We start from the raw sequence: 18,046 nt of genomic DNA, 5'->3' as shown, positions 1-18,046 counted from the left end.
AATAACCCTCAAGCTCGTAATGAATTTTAGATGAAAAAAATAAACTAACTATTCGATTGAATTATAACGGGTAAGAACGCACTTAAAAGTATACTTCGACTCAAACTCATATATATATATATATATTTTTATAAAAAGAAGGTATTAATTATTTAATTAAATAATAATTGATTATGTTTGTATATAATAAAAATTTACCAAATGAAAATACTAACTCCTATATGATATATATGTCTTTTGACCAAAATATTCCTCTAATATATATTTGACATTTCAATATAATACATAAATGTTAGATATGATGGTCCTATAAATTCATTCTTATTTAATGCCACTTACAAATTAATTAATGAAAAATTAATTGGCATTAATGATGTTGCTGGGTAGATAGTCCATTGAATGTACATTTTGTTGAAATTTTTATCTCAAGTACATATAAATATATATATATATATATATATAATTTTTATTTGAAGCTAATTACCAATTCATTTATTTTACTTCCACAATTACTACATATGTATATATAATTTCTTTATTTAATTTAACAAAATTTCACTTAAACATATATGTAATAAAATCATAATAATTTGGCAATGTCAATACACCCACATGTAAAAATTTTGAGTAATTAATAAAGTTTCTATAGTATATGTGTACTATATGTATGTAATTAATATTTGTAACTATAAGGTACCATTTATGTATATATATAGAGGTAGGTATATAGGGAAATAGTACTGTAATTATATATACGTACAACTAATATATGTGACTATAAATGTAATCAAAATAGAAAATTGAAAACACATATGCATGCAAACATAAAGGAACTCTCTGATTTCACATGGGTGAGCATAAATTCTAGATATATATATATATGTTTATTTTAGATCCGTAAATGATAATTCGACATATTATTTTCTTTTTTAAAAAAATAAATCCTGTCACGTACACTGAGACATATAATTATTTAATTTTTTTTCTTTAATATCTAAGCTATATGTTTTTTTTTTAATAAATTTTTTAATTAATTACATCATAATTATTATTGTTTTAAAAAATTAAGTTTACCAATTAAAAACTATGTTGTCCACGAGTAGCCACGTTATTGCTTTTGTCGTGTTCTTATAATTATTATATTTATGGAGAAAGAAATTTAAAAAAAAAAAAAATTAATGTTACATATTTTTATAAGATTCCAAACTTTTAATTAAGAATTACTCGTAGGTGGAGAAGTCAACACTTCATTGATTCTTTTGGGCAGTGTCGTCGTGACAGGTGACCAATTGAGACATAATTAAATAAATATATATAACATTTATAAAATTATTATATACTTTTGTTTCAGAAAATTTATATGATATTACCCATTGTCATATAAAATATTTTACTCCCGACCAAACAAAATTTTATTGGAACCCATTGCATTATGTGATTAAAAATACACTTATACAATTATATAAATTAATTATCTTTCATTGCTCTATGTACATATATATATATGTCTTTTAATTTATGAAATTCATGAACTAATTACAAAATATAACTATATTTATAACAAAAATGCATAAAATAGAATTTTGAGTTGTTAATTCTTTTATGAAAATTGTATTATTTAATAGTACCAAATCATATAAGATAATTTATATTATTGTAATTAAAAGGGTAGGTTGGTACGATCGTGTATATATATATATAATTGGCACTTATTAGGTCGTTGACCTCATGTATAGGGACCATAGAGAAGGTGTATATGGTTGTATACGACTATTGCCGGGAATATCCATTCACTTTGATGTTTTATGAAGCAAACTTTAAAGAATATATTATGCAATATTATAATATAACATTTAAAAACCAATAAGATTTAGTTTAGTGTTTTGAGATAATAATCTTTACATTTTAAATTAGACAACAAGTATATATTAATTATAACATAATCTTTTAATAAAAATACGTAAACGATAAAATATGACTCGAAGTATCTTATAAATAATTATTATATGTACCATCTAAATTACATATTTTTATATTTAAAAATTTATACAATGTAAGTTTGTAATTAATAAAAAATTAAATGTATAGTAGATAACATATTTTTCCTTCTTTTTTTCGTTTTTTTTAAAATATATATATATATATTTGCAAAATTAAGAGATTAAGAAAGCAACAAATTCGTAATTTTCCAACTTAAATATTTAAAAATAGTAAGAAATGGGATTTCTATCTAAACATATATATACACACACACACACACACATAAACACACACGTATACCATATATTAGATTTGAGGCCTTCAATGGGCCTCCAATGATCCTTTAATGGGCCTCCAATGGGTATTTAATGGGCCTCTAATGTGCATGTAATGGGCCCGTAACGGCCTGTAATATGTCTTTAATTGGTTTATATAATGGCATTTAGTGGGCCTGTAATGGGCCTTCAGTGGGCCTGTAATGGGCCTTTAGTGGGCCTATAATGTGCATGTAATGGGCCTGTAATGTGTCTTTAATTGGTTTTTAATGGGTCTTTAATTGGCCTGTAATGGGTCTTTAATGGCATTTAGTGGGCCTGTAATGGGCCTTTAGTGGGCCTCTAATGGGTATCTAATGGGCCTCTAATGTGCATTAATGGGCCTGTAACGGCCTGTAATGCGTCTTTAATTGGTTTATAATGGGTCTTTAATTGGCCTCCCATGTGGCCTGTAATGTGTTTGTAATGGGCCTGTAATGGCATTTAGTGGGCCTGTCATGGGCCTTTAATGGGCCTCTAATGGGATTATAATGGACCTGAATTCGGCCTTTATTGGGCTTTCAGCAAAAAATTAAAATAATTTTAAAATATATTTCCTTATATTTTTCGAAGCAATAATATTGGTAATTCTTGTCACTGTAACTTATATATGTTTCATGCTGTTGGATTTTTCTAACTTATAAATATTCGAATATAATAAATAAAATACTAAAATCACATTTAACACGATATAAATTAAAATATTTGTTAATTAAAGATAAAGAATTGAATTCTATTACGTACGCGATTTTGAAAGAGGAATCAAATTTTGGTTCAAAGACACGTTTTTTTATTTTATTTTTAAATATTTAAATTAGTATTTATACTATTTTTATTTTTTAATTTTTTTTTTAAAAAAATATATGTTTATAATGAAATAATTTTTCACTTGTAGAGTTTAACATATAAAAATATTTTAGTTTTAATTATTTTTTATATAAAAAAGGTTAAAAAATTAAAATTAGAAACAAAATGAAAAATATTTGGTTTTTTTTTTTTAAATTTTAGTTGTTGAACTTTTTTTTTTTAATAATCTATATTAAAAAGTAAAAATTAAATTATGCGTAAAAATTATATATATATATATATATAATAAGATACACATAAACACAAGGTAGTGTGTATGAGAAGGGTAAGAGAAAGTAAAGTTTTACTTGGGAGGGGAAGTGGTTACACACTCATATATTAGACTTGAGGTCTTTAATGGGCCTTAAATGGGTCTCTAATGGGCTTTACATCATATACATCCACCACTACATACATATATACATATATATATAGGAGACATGATTGATATAAACATAGCCACTAAGACATATACCTTTATCAGAATTCTTGAATTCCCATGTTATTCTCTCTCTCTCTCTCTCTCTCTATATATATATATATATACACAGACACGCACACGCTATACCACTATAATTATACTCTCCACCATCGTTAAATCATCTTAGTTGTAAATATACCAATGGAGAAGAACACTTTCCAATCGGAAGAGCTTCATGAACCCATCTTAACGAGTTGCAGGCAAGAATCGTCGGCGCATCATGGCCGTGAAGAAGACGATAATCATGAGCTTGAAAAAGTGCTATCCAACACTCAGCTAACATACTCAAACCGTCTCCTCTCGGCGTCGCGGATTGAGTTGAAGCTGCTTTTCAGGCTGGCGGCTCCCGCCGTGTTGGTTTACTTAATCAACAACGCCATGTCGCTTTCCACCCGTGTCTTCTGCGGCCACCTCGGCAACCTTCAGCTCGCCGCCGCCTCCCTCGGTAACAGCGGCATCCAGCTCCTCGCCTATGGCCTCATGGTATACACATATACACACTCGTATACATATATTAAGTATATTTGCACGGCTAACATGTCATACTGTGAATTCAATACAGCTGGGGATGGGAAGTGCAGTGGAGACATTATGTGGTCAAGCGTACGGAGCCCAGAGATATGAAATGTTAGGGATTTACCTACAGAGATCAACGGTTGTGCTCACGTTGACTGGAATCCCGTTGACCGTAGTCTACATCCTATCAAAGCCAATCTTGATTTTTCTGGGAGAATCAACGGCTGTGGCTTCCGCGGCTGCATTGTTTGTGTACGGTCTAATCCCCCAGGTGTTTGCCTACGCCGTCAACTTCCCCATACAAAAATTTCTCCAAGCACAAAGTATCGTAACGCCGAGTGCATTGATTTCAGCAGCCACCCTGGGGTTACACCTTTTGCTAAGCTGGGTGGCGGTGTACGTGCTTAACATGGGAGTGATTGGAGCATCGTTGGTTTTGAGCTTGTCATGGTGGATCATAGTGGGGGCGCAGTTTGTTTACATATTGATGAGCGGTCGATGTGAGTACACGTGGATTGGGTTCAGCTATCAAGCGTTTTGGGGACTGTTTGACTTTTTCAAGTTGTCAGCTGCATCAGCGGTGATGCTGTGCTTGGAGACATGGTATTTTCAGGTACTGGTGTTGATTGCCGGGTTGCTTGAGAACCCTGAGCTTTCATTGGCCTCTCTTGCAGTTTGGTAAGCCAATTTTTTATTTTATTAGTTTTGTAGAGGTGATCGTTATAGTAATCTATATATATACACATACATACATATATATATATATATGTGTGTGTGTGTACACCATATAATATTGTAGGATACTTTTAATTTCTAAAAGATGAAAATTAATTATAAAAAGTTGGTAAATTAGAAAGTTTTTAATCCACTAACTCAATATGAGTCCAAAATATCTTTTACTTTTTCTTTGATGAGAACAACTTTAACACTTTATCTTCGAAAAAAGTTATGAGAGAGTGGAATCAGTAGTATCTTGATTCTTCATATATATATATATATGTCTGCCAATTCATCAAGGACAATGCTGTATGTGTGTATGTATGTATATGTCTATGTGTGTGGGAATATTTATTTAATTGTAAACACTACTGTGTGCAGCATGGCAATAAGTGGATTGATGTTTATGGTATCTGTTGGATTCAATGCAGCTGCAAGGTTAGAATTATTTCTCAATCACCAGATATGAAATATTAGCCTCCTCTATTCTTTTGTATTTTTAGATGAGAAATCTTAAACATATATACAAAAAAAAGGTGTACAGATCAACGTACACATAGAAAGTATTAAGTGATTTATATGATGTGAACTATTCACTTATACTGCCACATATATATATATATATATGTGTGTGTGTATACGTAGACACACACACACACACAAATTGATTTGCTAATGTGTGTGTGTGAATATAAAATTGTAACAGTGTGAGGATTAGCAATGAGCTGGGAGCTGGAAATCCCAAGTCTGCAGCATTTTCAGTGGTGATAGTAAATGTAGTTTCCTTCGTGATCGCTGTAGCAGAAGCCATTGTTATCCTTTCTCTACGTGATGTGATTAGTTATGCTTTCACTGAGGGCGAAGCAGTTGCCATGGCAGTATCAGAGCTGTGTCCTTATTTGGCTGTTACCCTCGTTCTTAATGGAATTCAGCCTGTTCTTTCTGGTAATTAAAAACTAAGTAATAATTTTAGATTAATTAATATGGATTTGATCTAAGCTTTGTTCTTTTTATACGTTTCAACAACACGAATTTCTCTTCTTAAATTTTTGGGCGAAGGGGTGGCTGTGGGATGTGGATGGCAAGCATTTGTGGCGTACGTGAATGTTGGATGTTATTATATGGTTGGCATTCCTCTTGGTTTTATTCTTGGGTTTAACTTCAACCTTGGTGTGAAGGTACTTAATTTTTCTTCTCTTTACGTCGTCGCGTAATAAAAGATAACACAGTTTAAAACCCGAACTCGCGTATTGAAAAAAAAAAAAAAAAGAATTAATGGATAATTTATTTACGATCTTATTGTTTTCACTGATCCAATCAACTGTGAAAAAACAAAGCAGGGAATTTGGTCTGGGATGATTGGAGGAACTGTGATTCAAACCCTGATTCTACTGTGGGTAACATTTCGGACTGACTGGAACAAAGAGGCAAGTAATTATTAAATGAACTTAAGCACCTGATTTGGTTAAATTCTCAAAGCAGGCACTGAGTTTTCTTAGCTTAGGAATTGAAAGAATACATCAATGAATCACAATGAAATTTCAGGTGGAGAAAGCAAGGAACCGTTTGGATCGATGGGGAAACCAGAAGGAAGCTGTCAATTGATCGACCAGAAAAATAATCCACATGTGAACATCACAATCACGGGCCAGGATTGCTCCAAAATTTGGTCCACTAGCTGTCAATGACACTACAGTGATAGAATAATAATGTACTCAAAATTCAGAAAATACTGAGAGTTACAATGTCAAGTAAGAAAAAATAAATAAAAGGGCTCTTTAGAGTACTTAAATGGCTTTTGATTTCAGTCTAGATGACTTCTGACTTGGATGTTTGATTCTTGATTGATAGGTTCACGCTTTCTTCCTGCTGTTTTTCTTCAGAATTTTGCCCAAGGCATGACAGACAAATACGGATGAAGCAAGCTACGACTTGGGTCTAGGCCGAAGGTAGAAATATAAATGTGTGTGAAGAAAGAACAAAACGAAGGATTTGGTAGACAACTTTTCATTTCCTCTATCGGACATCAAAATTCTGAGTACACATAAACATGTTTCTGTCCTTCCTGTCATCTTTTCTATTCCAAACAAGTTAAAACAAGTTCTCGGACTAAAGAACAAAAGTTGGTAAAAGACACAAAAAGGTTATCTATTTCCAGCAATATGCCAAAGCCATTGATCCAATTTGAGAAGAAGAAGAAGTCACTGTATAAAAGAATGACCTATATGATGGCATAATTTCGAACAAAAAGTAAACAAAAATAGGTGCTCACCATGCTCCATCTATGTTAGATATATAGTACTAGTTGACAAACAACACAACCTCTTGAGTTGGATAATGTACATCTATATCACTTGAACTGGCATGCTGTCTCATTATTGCTGTTTCCTGTGACATCACAAATCCATGTACGCCCGTGTCAATCCAACATGATATCATCTGATTTTTTTCTTTGATGCGACTGATTTACGTCAGCCGAAGTAGGGTGAGCAGTACGGGATCTCATTATATATTTGCATGTCCTGAAATGAAGATCAATAAAACTTATCAGACGAGGAGAAACAGGAGAAAAGAACAATACACACAAACAATTCACAATATCATTAATTTTGGAAGCATGAAGCAAAATCCTATGAATCTAATACCCATGACAGAGTTTATCAAATCTGTTTAAGAAGAGTAATCAATTGCATAGACATCTACCATAGTGATGAACGTAAACTCTAGGAAATTGCAAATCTCAAATCACAGCAATGATTGTTTGGTTTCACAAGACACACGGACTCAGGCTCAATTAGGGAACTTATTAAATAAAAGGAAATATTTGGAGGATAGAATCTCAAAATGAGTTGTGGAAAATCTTCTAACATGGCCTAATAAAATGAAGAAAAAGGCAAGGTCATCGAAGCTATCAAGTATTTGGTTTTCTCTCATTGTCACCTTCCTGATCATCAAGACATTGATTAGATGGCTATATTGCTTGAGAGATGGTATAAACAGAGGTATAATGTTTAAGTTATGTCAGAATTTTCAAATCCAAGTAAAGATTTGTGTATGAGATAGTTACGCATTAAGAGCCTCTGCTTTTCTCTTGATTTCACTAGCACGCAGTACTGGATCTGCATCTTTGGATAAAGCATCCTGCTGCCTGGTTTTCTCTTGCAGCCACCTCTCTGATTTATTGCATTCATCAATGACCTGCAAAGAGTAGAAATTAAAATAGTAGATGATTAGTAACATCAATTGTCTCCACAGCCACCTCCATCTAACTGCTGGTCAAGGATGAATCATCGTACCGCATCCTTTTTAACAGGTGGAAGTGATCCTGCGGCCATCCGGTAATCCACTATATGATTCAGCAGATCCCTAGTCGCTTGTGCTCGAGCCTCTCCCTCTTTATATCGAGTTTCAATTGGATCAACAAGCTAACAAAAATCTCAAATTTATTAGTTGCATTAATTAGCAGATTGATTCAGGTGAATCCTAAAAGATTAAAGATTTCAGTCACCTTTTGAAGATCCTTGAGCTTCTGAGAATAAACATGTTCAGATTCATCATCACCATCCTCATAAAGCCACTCTTCTGTCTGCTGAAGATTTCTAGTAATCCCTTCCCTCTCTGACTCAGTGGCAACGTTCAAGTACATATTTAGAATCTATCAGCATGAACGTGTTACTCTTAGTTGTGCCCAATTTAAAGCATGAAAAAACAATTAACAAAACATTTTGGGTGCATCATTTCTCAATCCATCATGAAAATATAAGCTGTATGCTCAGAACATAACCATATCTTAAATCCTGTTGCGGGCTAAGAATAAATGGTTTCCACAATTTTTAAGATGCTCCATGGGAAGTCTAAAGCCAGTTATTAGCTCCAGACAAATGTTATGTAATTGACTGGACACTAAATTCATGATGATTATAAAGTTATTGTATCAGACCTTTGAGTAATACCTTATCACGTATCTCATAAACGTAAGACTCCAGAGCATTTTTCTTATCTTTGGTTTGCTCCATCTTCAAGTCCTGTTGCACCAAAAAACTTTCTTTCTCTACAGCGTCTGCATACTCAGCCTTCGTCATTCCACCATAGACATTCTCACTAACTGGAATCTCCAGCCTTTTGGTGGCATTTCCCAATCTCACTTCATCAGCCTGCAGGAGGAAACAAATTAAATTTGATACTAAACAAATTCACATGCCTCAAATGTCCTCAGTAATTAATACAAGAGGGTATAAACAAGGACAAGGCTTCAATGAGAGCAACTGCCACCAATGAAGTCCAAGAGAGAATTACAGAACAAAATATTTTTTTTGAATAGAGTTAAAGTACAAAATATGTCAACTAAAATATGGTTTTGCCCCCACTAAACTGTAAACAAAAAGTGAAATAGACATGGTCCTTTTATCATTTAAAATCTAATTATACAGCAAATTAAATTAGATGGACCAAACAAAACTAATCAAGGTAGAGATCACTAAAAAGTGGAAATGAATAGACATAATCATCCAGTTTGATCAAATTCTTTCTTTTTTCCATTAATACCTTTTCTTCTAGTCAAGCTTTTCTTCGACCAGAAAATTTTCCCTAATAAAATTTCATGCCATGATCTCACAAATTACTTTTTCCTTTTCTTATTCTCTATCATTTCTAATTTCTTATCCTGTTATGTGAGAATCTACAAAGAGCTTAAGACTTCAGTGCTGATTTAGAATTCAAATTAGCTAGGTTCTAGATCTTCATTTTGTCTTTTAGTATCACTTTGTCTTTATTTGTTTGTCTTTCTTTTTGCAATAGCTTGACCAGATCATGCATATTACAGAACATGTATTATTTATCAAAGTTTAATTAAATAATTAGCTGCCAAACTAACTAACTAAATTCAGATTGTGTTAATTATCAACACTTTAAAATAAGCAACAATTTTAGATTTGGATTAGCATTTGTGTAAGAAAAGAACACAGTAGAAACTCACATCACTAAAAATATATTTAAGTTTCTGACGCTTTTAAAATATGAAAACTAATGAAGAACAATAGTATACATTATACATTTTTCTGTTAATTTGTATTGGAAAAAGAATGTAGTGGTGATTTAGTTTAACTATATGTCATTTTTTGATGGTTATAATAAAAAGTCACCCCTCGAAAAAATAATCTGGGTCTGTCCCTAGATATAAAAAATAAACCACACCAAACAGCTTGTTAAAGAGCTTAAGTGATGCCAGTTGCCAATTATTAAGAAGTAACTCTTGATACATCAGTTTACAATGGAAAACCAGGTAACACAGGTGAACCACAAACTAAAAAAGAAAAAACAATTTTTGCCGGTCTTATCCTTTCTCATCATTTCTAACTCTCAGAGGGTACTACAACTAACTTACAGCAGTAATTGATGGATAGGAAAACAACTCCATTCTTTTGGGCCTTTGCAGACTACTTGTAGTTAACTTAGCTCAAATGAAGGGTACTACTTCTCTACCCTAACATTGAAAAAGTACCTTTTTAAGGTCTAAAATTCCAGCTATAACCCTGGACTTTCTCACATAAGGCTGCTACTTCTCTACCCTCACATCGAAAAGATACCTTTTTAAGGTCTCAATTCTAGCTATAACCCCAAACTTGTTCTAATGATTCTACCTCCTGCCTCCTTATGGGGAGTCACAGGGTTCAAGCAGCAGCCTGCAGGTTGTATACCTGCTTTACAAACGGCAAAAAGAAAAAGGTCTGAATTCCAAGTATCACACTGTCAATCACCACCAACACCAAAATTGGCCACTGGCCACTCGGAATCAACAATTCTGACTAGATCACCAAGCAAACATGACAGAACCAGACTCCACTAGAAACCAGCAAGCAAAAGTCATGCAACCAACTCTCTTTGCAAAGGAGAAAGCAAGTGGTGTGCATTCTAGGCACAGTCCGTCCTCTGTGATCAGCCACCAACTCCCTTCAACATTAAGCCATATTGCATTTTTATATTATTATATATTTTATCAACTTCCAATATAATATGATAATTATAAATTACTACGATCATATTAGATTATAACTTATTGTGATGCTACAATACAATACAGTACCTAAAGTAATAAATAGTAAAAAGTTGCATAAGCTCGTTCAAATAAGTAGTACCTGCGTAGGATTGCTAACTTCAGCATCATTCACTATGACAGATGGCATATGTTGAGAACTAACCTCCACCTCCTTTGAAGTCGAGTTATCCATGTGATCCTCAATTAACTAAAGTATTAGAAAGAATGAGAAATTAGCATAATTTCCATGAAAAAGGAAATTAAAGGCAAACATGTTTGCAGAATGACCAATCAGGTCATACTCACATAAGCTGCATCAATGGTAACAATCCCATGAATATTTAGCTGAACTCTGACCTTCACTCTTGCTGTTTCTCTATGGGAAGTTTGGAAAGGCCCAATCTACAAAAATGTTAAACAATAAATTGCATTCTTTCAACATAGAAGTAATAATAATAGTAAATGTTCAATAAAATGATGGTGTGAGAAGGCAAATTCCGTGGCTTATAAGAAATAAGGCACAAATACCTGTTCCAATTCAGGAAATGAACACAGATGTTAACACAAAACAATAAAGAAATTTTAACTCATGGCATTCAGTATCATCATTTCTCAGCTATATGAAATAATACATGCAACATTTGGATAAAGGAGAAAGAGCTGATGCTTCTTCCCTTCATATTACCAGAAAGTTCATGTATGAAGTATTCTCATCATAGAATGTTTTGTAGCTATATTACAAAGACTAGAAGTACAACCTGAACAAATCCTATGCCAAATAGTAGTGGGACTAGATTTAGATTTAGATCTCACCATGTCATTAACAGTCTACAATCCAAAATAATTATGATAAACATAATCTTCTTTTTCTTTTCATTACATAAAATCTGTTAGATTGGATCACATTCACTTTCAGAGAATTTGTTGGAGAATTGGAAGTATAAAGTAATAACTTCCAGGATTTACATTCATCATCCATCTAATAATGAACTCAGAAGTTGCTGCAAAAGTGATAAACAGAAGACGTGAAGTGGTCATTAGCAGAAGCATATATCCTATTTTATAGAACCAAGCTCCTTTCTGTTAACGTAATGCACTCTCCTTCTGATTCATATAGAACTAAAACTCAGAGTTCTATAAGGAAATGGAATACACTCCTGACTCATCACAATAAGTGAATCTGGAGGACATTTACTAAGAATATGGGAACAAAGTTACAGTGAACTTGTTGAAAATAGGCCCAAGATTAGTATGTTTTAAAATGGTATCAGATACATTCCCACAAGATTAGGCTCAAAATTAGTACGTTTAAAAAAAAAAAACATATCTACAAGATTATATCAAACAAAAGAAGTTATCTTTTGGTGGCAGTCATACCATAAAACTGCTAATTTGAGGTGATACACCAGATGGCAATTCATTATTATTGGTATAGAACGCTTCCAAATAGATGGTACTATCCCTATGCAAAGTAATGATCTTAACACTGGGAAATACTTGACCCTTCTGGAAAATCATTCTACTTGAGGATGTGCAAACTGGGCCTTTATCCAATGAGAATCCAATAGAGAAAGGAAACGTATCTTGAACCTGCAAATGACAGCAATATTCGCTGGGTAAGGATAGTTAGTGTTGCAACTTGCGACAAAACAAAAAAAGAATGCACCAATTTTCATCCGTTGCTGCGACCTTAAATGCATTGCAATTCTTGGGAATATTTCAAAACTTATCTTTATAAAAGAAAAACAAAAAATCCAACTTAAATTCGGAAGCTTCATCTTCTCTGGATAACAAATTATGCAAAATGGAGAAAGTAACTGTCAGTTATCAAGAAAGCCTTCTGAAGGAAAATTAATTGAAGCAAAACTTTTGATAAGGTTACAAGAAGTTAATAGGATCACTTTTTTGGAAGCCACCATATGCATTGGGGAACTCTTTAGTAAACCAGAATTACTAAAACAAATAATATATAAGAAATTCTTTTAGAAAATCTGATGTGATTGAGACACTGAGAGGTAAACTAAAATGTCAAGTGGGTGTTTGATTAAAGAAAATCACAAACCTCATAATCTCTGACACGGAATACTGGACTGAGCATTGCGCACTGGAGAGCACAACCACGTGCCACACACTCACTTGCATTTATTGTCCGGCTTGGTTCTTTTTTGAAAATAGAAGTTAACATTCTAGTGATAGCTGGTACTCGTGACCCTGAGCCAACAAGCTCAACAGAGTGGATCTTCTCCACAGTCAGACCAGAATTAACCAGAGCCTTCTGACAAGGAACACTAATCCTCTCCAATAGAGTTGATGACAGTCTCTCAAACTCCTCCCTCTTGATAAAACTCTTAACATCCTTCTCATCCATCAAGCATTCTATATTGAGTGGTGCTTCTGCATTTGCACTGAGAACCTTCTTCAGTTTCTCACATGATGCCCTCAACCTGATAGAGGCTTTTGTATTTGTATAGACATCAATATTGTAGTGCTCCTTAAACTGAGTTGCAAAATAGTTAAATAAAACCTCATCGAAATCTCTCCCACCCAAGCTCCTATCAGAAGCATGAGAAACTATCTTCATCGTTCCACTTTCAAATGATGCAATGCAGACTTGTGTGTCGCAATGCCCAATATCCACAAACAAAACATAAGTGGGACCTACATTGGGAAAATCAGTCTTATAAATACCATATCCGAGTGCTGTTGCAGTACAGTCATGCATCAGTCTCAATGGCCTGAGCCCTGCAATTGCTGCTGCATTCAAGTATGCACGTCTCTGCAAATCTGTAAAGTAAGATGGAATCCCGATCACACAATCTGAGACAGAGGTTTTGAGATTTTTCTCGGTTATCTGCTTCAAATGTGAAAACAACATCGCCAAAATCTGCACCGAACTGAATCTATGTGTTTCCCCCATGTACTGAAAATGAATTTGGATTCCACCATCAGGACCTTCACAAGTTTCAAATGGAAACAATTTTAGCTCATGCTGAACATCTGGCTCCTTAAACTTCCAACCAATCAACCTTTTGACCTGTGAAATTGTGGACTTTGTATGCATAGTGGCAGAAGCAGCTCCAGCAGCACCCATGAATCTTTGCTTCTCGCCAAATGAGACTACAGCCGGCGTTTCTCGGTTGGATTCATCGTTCAACAACACATCAATGCCACGTTGCTTTGCAACAGCAATAACACAGTTCTCATTTCCAAAATCAAATCCCACCACACTCATTTTCACCAACTCAAAATGCAAAGTTCAAGAAACTTAACAGCCAACCTGTATTTTACAGGTAACAAGCATCCACCCGACCTGCATTTTGCAAACTTTCTCAATTATCAACTCATTCATCTTTACTTTTTGAGAGAAAAGCCATCAATCTTTATAAATCCGACTATAAACAATTAATGCCGAATTGCTGACAGAAAATCAACCCTAGGTTTTAACCTTGTAACACCAAGAAGGAAAGAAGGATCCACGCAAAGCACATTATTGAATTAATTCCCTTATTTGCTAGTATTAAGCATGAATCTCCTCGTCCTAAGACAACAAATTAAAGACCTTAACATCGAAAATGGTTGAGCTTTAGCTGAACCGTACACATAAACCATCAATCCAAACACAGACGAAGAAACAAAACCCGGGACCTGAAGGAAGACAAAACAAAATGCAATCTCTGTCTTATGAACTTGACCTTCATCTCGATCGTCTTATCTAAGCTAAGCCGAATTGTTCTATTACTATAGACGAGTAAAATTTACAGATTTTCCATGCCAATAAAATGTGCAAAACCTGAATTTCATCTATTTTCTTGCTTCTACCGGGCAACCAAACGAAGAATTGAAGCGACGGAGATTGGAGAAGGTACCTGGTAACCGATAAACAAAAGAATCGGAGAATGAATGGAGTATAAACCCTAGGAATATGCAGGAATTCCGAAAGCTGCCGATCTTTAGAGGATGTCTCTTCTTTGCAAGCACAAGGAATGCGTGCAACCGAGGAACAAACGATACATAAAAGCTTCGATTGGGCAAAAGTGGTTGGTGGTGTTTGCAGGCGGAAGGAAAAAACGTGTTTTTCTCGCTGTTTATACGGTGCGTGGCAAACGGTGCCTTACGGCTTGCCACTCCACGTCATCAACACGTCGATCCTGTGGGTCCCACCGGATTCAACGGGGCACGAACCAAATCTAATAGAAAGGAAAATTTTTAATAATAATACTTAGAGAGAGTAGTTAATAATAATAATAATAATAATAATAATTTTATTTCTAGTTTTTTTAATGCAATTTATATAAATAGATATAAAATTCCATTTACAAAAAGAAATTCATGTCCTTTATATATATATATATATATATATATATATATGATGAATTAAATTATTTTTAAAGTCATGATTAATAAAACATTTTAACAAAGATTTTAATTATTTACTAGATGGAGTTATCACATTCAAAATATAGAGTAGATTGTAATATTTCTTAAAACTAAGAAATATAGTTATAATAAGAAATATAATCTATAAAAATTTTATGTAAACATATGGGTCATATTGGGCCTAATTAACAAAGAAAACCCAAGTTTCAATAAGTCTATTTGTGCAATAAGTCATATTTAATTAAAAATAATATTTAATTTAATAAAATTAATAATTTATTTTATTAATATTTTTGTAGAATTATAATGATTAAATTAAGTATTGCCCATTTTTTAATAATTTATTTTACCAATATTCACATATATATATATATATGTATGTATGTATGTAGCCTAAACGTGTACACCACCTGTTTTTTGCTTTGCTTGAATGTTTTCTCTTCATGTACAAGGAGCAAAGGAAAGTGTGTTTGTGTGTGTGTGTGCCGTCGCCCATGCCTTTTCTTATATGAAAAGAAAATTTGATATTACGATTCAACATCTATTACTCAATCAAACCAAATTGTAATTTTTATTCAAAATATGTGAATATTGAATTATTAATTTTTCAAAATTAATCGAATCCAATATATATATATATATACACTACAAGCAAAAGATAAAATACCCAAGATTATAAACTATGTATTTTATTTAATATATTAAAATATTATATTATTATTGGTACGTAAATAAATAAATAAATAAATAAATAAGACAGCTTAGTCACTACGGCATAATAATAGAGAAGAAGACAGACAAGAATAAGAAGAAAAAGATTTAAGAGTACTGTAGTTTGTTGACTCCTTTACACATCTTTGAAATCCTGTCCTACGACTTCAATTTTCCTTTTTTTGTTTTAGAAAAAAAGAAGCAAAACTCATGGGTTACTTTTTAAGGTTTAATTCCATGAACTGATTTCCAAAAAAAAAATTTGAAGTTTTGGGTCAAGAAATTTGGTTTAAGGAATGAACTTATTAGAAACGAGGATCTCGCTTGTCTGAGAAGTTTCAGTAGGAAATTTGGCGGATGCTGTGTTCTCTAAGCCGAGCTTTGGGATTTCTTCGACGATCTTCAACTCGCTTGAAATGTCGGATTTCGTAATATCATTTTAAAAATAGATAGCGTTCTGACGGTGCAGTTACTCATTAACTAGGATTACAGTACTGATGCGCATGTCGACTCCGTTCGTGAGATCAAACACTTGCTATTATAAGATTGGTAGCTCCGGATCCAATGTGTCTATCGCAAAGGAAATAAATGTGCTGACTGATCGGCGAATGCTGATTTTTCAAAACATAATTTAGCTTAAGTAATTCGCTTTTATTAAACGTTAAGAAATAAAATTAATTACTGAAAATCTATTAATATTATAAATATACTAATAAATTAAGATTTAAAATTTTATACATTAGTTAGTTTGAAAATAAAATACTATTACATGTTACAGTTAGGTCAGTCTTAGGCAGCGATTTCGTATCTTCCACAACCAAATTCTTTTTTAATTCGACACCTATTCCATTGAAAATTAATTTTTTGATATATTTCTTTTTACAAAGTAATTTTCATATAATGAGTATACCTTGGTTGGTATATACCCATCTACATTAACATTTTGCAAGTTAAGTAACTTTTTGCAATGAGTGTTTTCACTTTGTAACAAAATTGTAATATGAAAATATATCATCCAAACTTGACAAAACCCCGCTCATTCGATGATGACAAGAATTTTGTTTCACTTGTTTAACTCATTACGGATCTTCCTACGATATCTCTTCATTCAATTTGTAGTGAAATATTAAATTTGATAGATGAGTATATCAATGGAGGATAAAAAGAAGCCAAGGAAAAGAACCAAAACTGGAAACTATAACAACCAGAAAAATTTCAAGCTGTAACAGAACCTTCACTTTTTCTTTCTACTGAAAACAAAAACATAACAACCAATAAGGAGAATTAACAGAGCAAAAAAGAGAAGAATTAGTTATTCATAATATATATGTGTGTGTGTATATATTATATAACCAAACACAACCTCTCTCGAGATTCCTTCACATTATCAATTCCATTCGTACGAACTGTAGTACTTCAAGCGAGGAGAGGCGCAGGAAGCTGCGCCGCAATGGAGGTTCCTCCACGGCAAAAGAACTGTCTCCAGTTCTTGATTTGGCCAATGACTTGCCTGTAAACACCAACCTTGGCCGCCGATAAACTAACAATACTACTCTTCCTCAGCTTCTTCAACCTCTTCCCGATCTTTATCTTCAGTCTACACAGTCTGATCCGCAGAAAGGAGTTACTAGATTTTGATCTCGATCTGGAATACTGATCCGCTTGCTCCAGAGCTTTGTAGATCAGGAACTGAGCTCGGCGGTGGAGGATCTCGTCTGGATCTTCTTTGTCTATCTTCGAGTATTCGTATGGTCTCCTCGCAAGAGTCATTCTCTGCTAATTTCTCTTGTGAGGGACAGGAAGGAGGAAGAGAAGAAAGTAGAGGGGAAGGATTGTTAGTGGAGGGGGTGACAAATGAGAGGGTAGGCCTTTGTGCCGGGTATTTATATTGCTGAAATTAGAAAGTTTCAGCGAGCATCAAATATTTTGGGGATTTGTGAAATTAATTAATTAGTTTAATTTCAAAAAAGTCAAATTTTGATTTATAAAAATAAATTACTAAATGATTGAGTAATAATTATAATTTAATTCAATTTCCTTAATATTTTAATTTATTAAATCTTCCACTTC

At 33.3% G+C, this 18,046-nt stretch overlaps 3 protein-coding genes across 4 annotated transcripts; 1 reads left to right on the top strand and 2 right to left on the bottom strand.

Annotated features, from left to right (window-relative positions):
- Window positions 1-3,506: 3,506 nt before the first annotated feature.
- Window positions 3,507-6,915, top strand: LOC110808095 (protein DETOXIFICATION 40-like). 2 transcript variants are annotated; one of them, XR_015813099.1, is made up of 8 exons: window positions 3,507-4,104; window positions 4,184-4,815; window positions 5,236-5,292; window positions 5,561-5,799; window positions 5,914-6,032; window positions 6,195-6,281; window positions 6,400-6,605; window positions 6,706-6,915. XR_015813099.1 is itself a non-coding variant. In XM_022033445.2 (7 exons), the coding sequence occupies exons 1-7, from the start codon at window positions 3,763-3,765 to the stop codon at window positions 6,457-6,459; spliced, it is 1,536 nt and encodes a 511-aa protein (XP_021889137.1). In that variant the 5' UTR covers window positions 3,507-3,762; the 3' UTR covers window positions 6,460-6,650. The 2 variants fall into 2 exon arrangements, 1 of the variants encoding a protein (XP_021889137.1); XM_022033445.2 differs by lacking the exon at window positions 6,706-6,915 and having other exon boundaries at window positions 6,400-6,650.
- Window positions 6,916-6,981: 66 nt separating this feature from the next.
- On the bottom strand, window positions 6,982-14,959 carry LOC110808094 (heat shock protein 70 (Hsp 70) family protein). Its single transcript, XM_088207018.1, has 10 exons — window positions 14,755-14,959; window positions 12,951-14,198; window positions 12,266-12,478; window positions 11,195-11,290; window positions 10,989-11,096; window positions 8,808-9,008; window positions 8,363-8,509; window positions 8,151-8,279; window positions 7,922-8,052; window positions 6,982-7,376 (listed from the first exon to the last, which is right to left on the bottom strand). The coding sequence occupies exons 2-10, from the start codon at window positions 14,118-14,120 to the stop codon at window positions 7,274-7,276; spliced, it is 2,298 nt and encodes a 765-aa protein (XP_088063144.1). The 5' UTR covers window positions 14,121-14,198; window positions 14,755-14,959; the 3' UTR covers window positions 6,982-7,273.
- Window positions 14,960-17,189: 2,230 nt separating this feature from the next.
- On the bottom strand, window positions 17,190-17,847 carry LOC148252843 (uncharacterized). The gene has a single exon (XM_088207519.1). The coding sequence runs from the start codon at window positions 17,744-17,746 to the stop codon at window positions 17,393-17,395; it is 354 nt and encodes a 117-aa protein (XP_088063645.1). The 5' UTR covers window positions 17,747-17,847; the 3' UTR covers window positions 17,190-17,392.
- Window positions 17,848-18,046: the final 199 nt, after the last annotated feature.

This window comes from Carica papaya, chromosome 7 (genome assembly GCF_054855325.1).
Source record: "Carica papaya isolate Zhongbai chromosome 7, ASM5485532v1, whole genome shotgun sequence".
NCBI lineage: Eukaryota > Viridiplantae > Streptophyta > Magnoliopsida > Brassicales > Caricaceae > Carica > Carica papaya.
Note: the sequence above shows the minus strand (reverse complement) of the source record. Positions and strands in the feature narration are given on the sequence as shown.

What these genes read in the sequence shown, in the direction of transcription:
- LOC110808094 (XM_088207018.1), bottom strand. Translation starts at nt 14,120, where the DNA reads ATGAGTGTGGTGGGATTTGATTTTGGAAATGAGAACTGTGTTATTGCT. An exon ending in AAGTTAGCAATCCTACGCAG is followed by an intron (nt 9,009 to 10,988) that starts GTACTACTTATT and finishes TTCCTCCTGCAG; the next exon opens with GCTGATGAAGTGAGATTGGG. An exon ending in AAAGCAGAGGCTCTTAATGC is followed by an intron (nt 7,377 to 7,921) that starts GTAACTATCTCA and finishes TCTTCATTTCAG; the next exon opens with GACATGCAAATATATAATGA.
- LOC148252843 (XM_088207519.1), bottom strand. Translation starts at nt 17,746, where the DNA reads ATGACTCTTGCGAGGAGACCATACGAATACTCGAAGATAGACAAAGAA.
- LOC110808095 (XM_022033445.2), top strand. Translation starts at nt 3,763, where the DNA reads ATGGAGAAGAACACTTTCCAATCGGAAGAGCTTCATGAACCCATCTTA. An exon ending in GGATTCAATGCAGCTGCAAG is followed by an intron (nt 5,293 to 5,560) that starts GTTAGAATTATT and finishes AAATTGTAACAG; the next exon opens with TGTGAGGATTAGCAATGAGC. An exon ending in ACTTCAACCTTGGTGTGAAG is followed by an intron (nt 6,033 to 6,194) that starts GTACTTAATTTT and finishes AAAACAAAGCAG; the next exon opens with GGAATTTGGTCTGGGATGAT.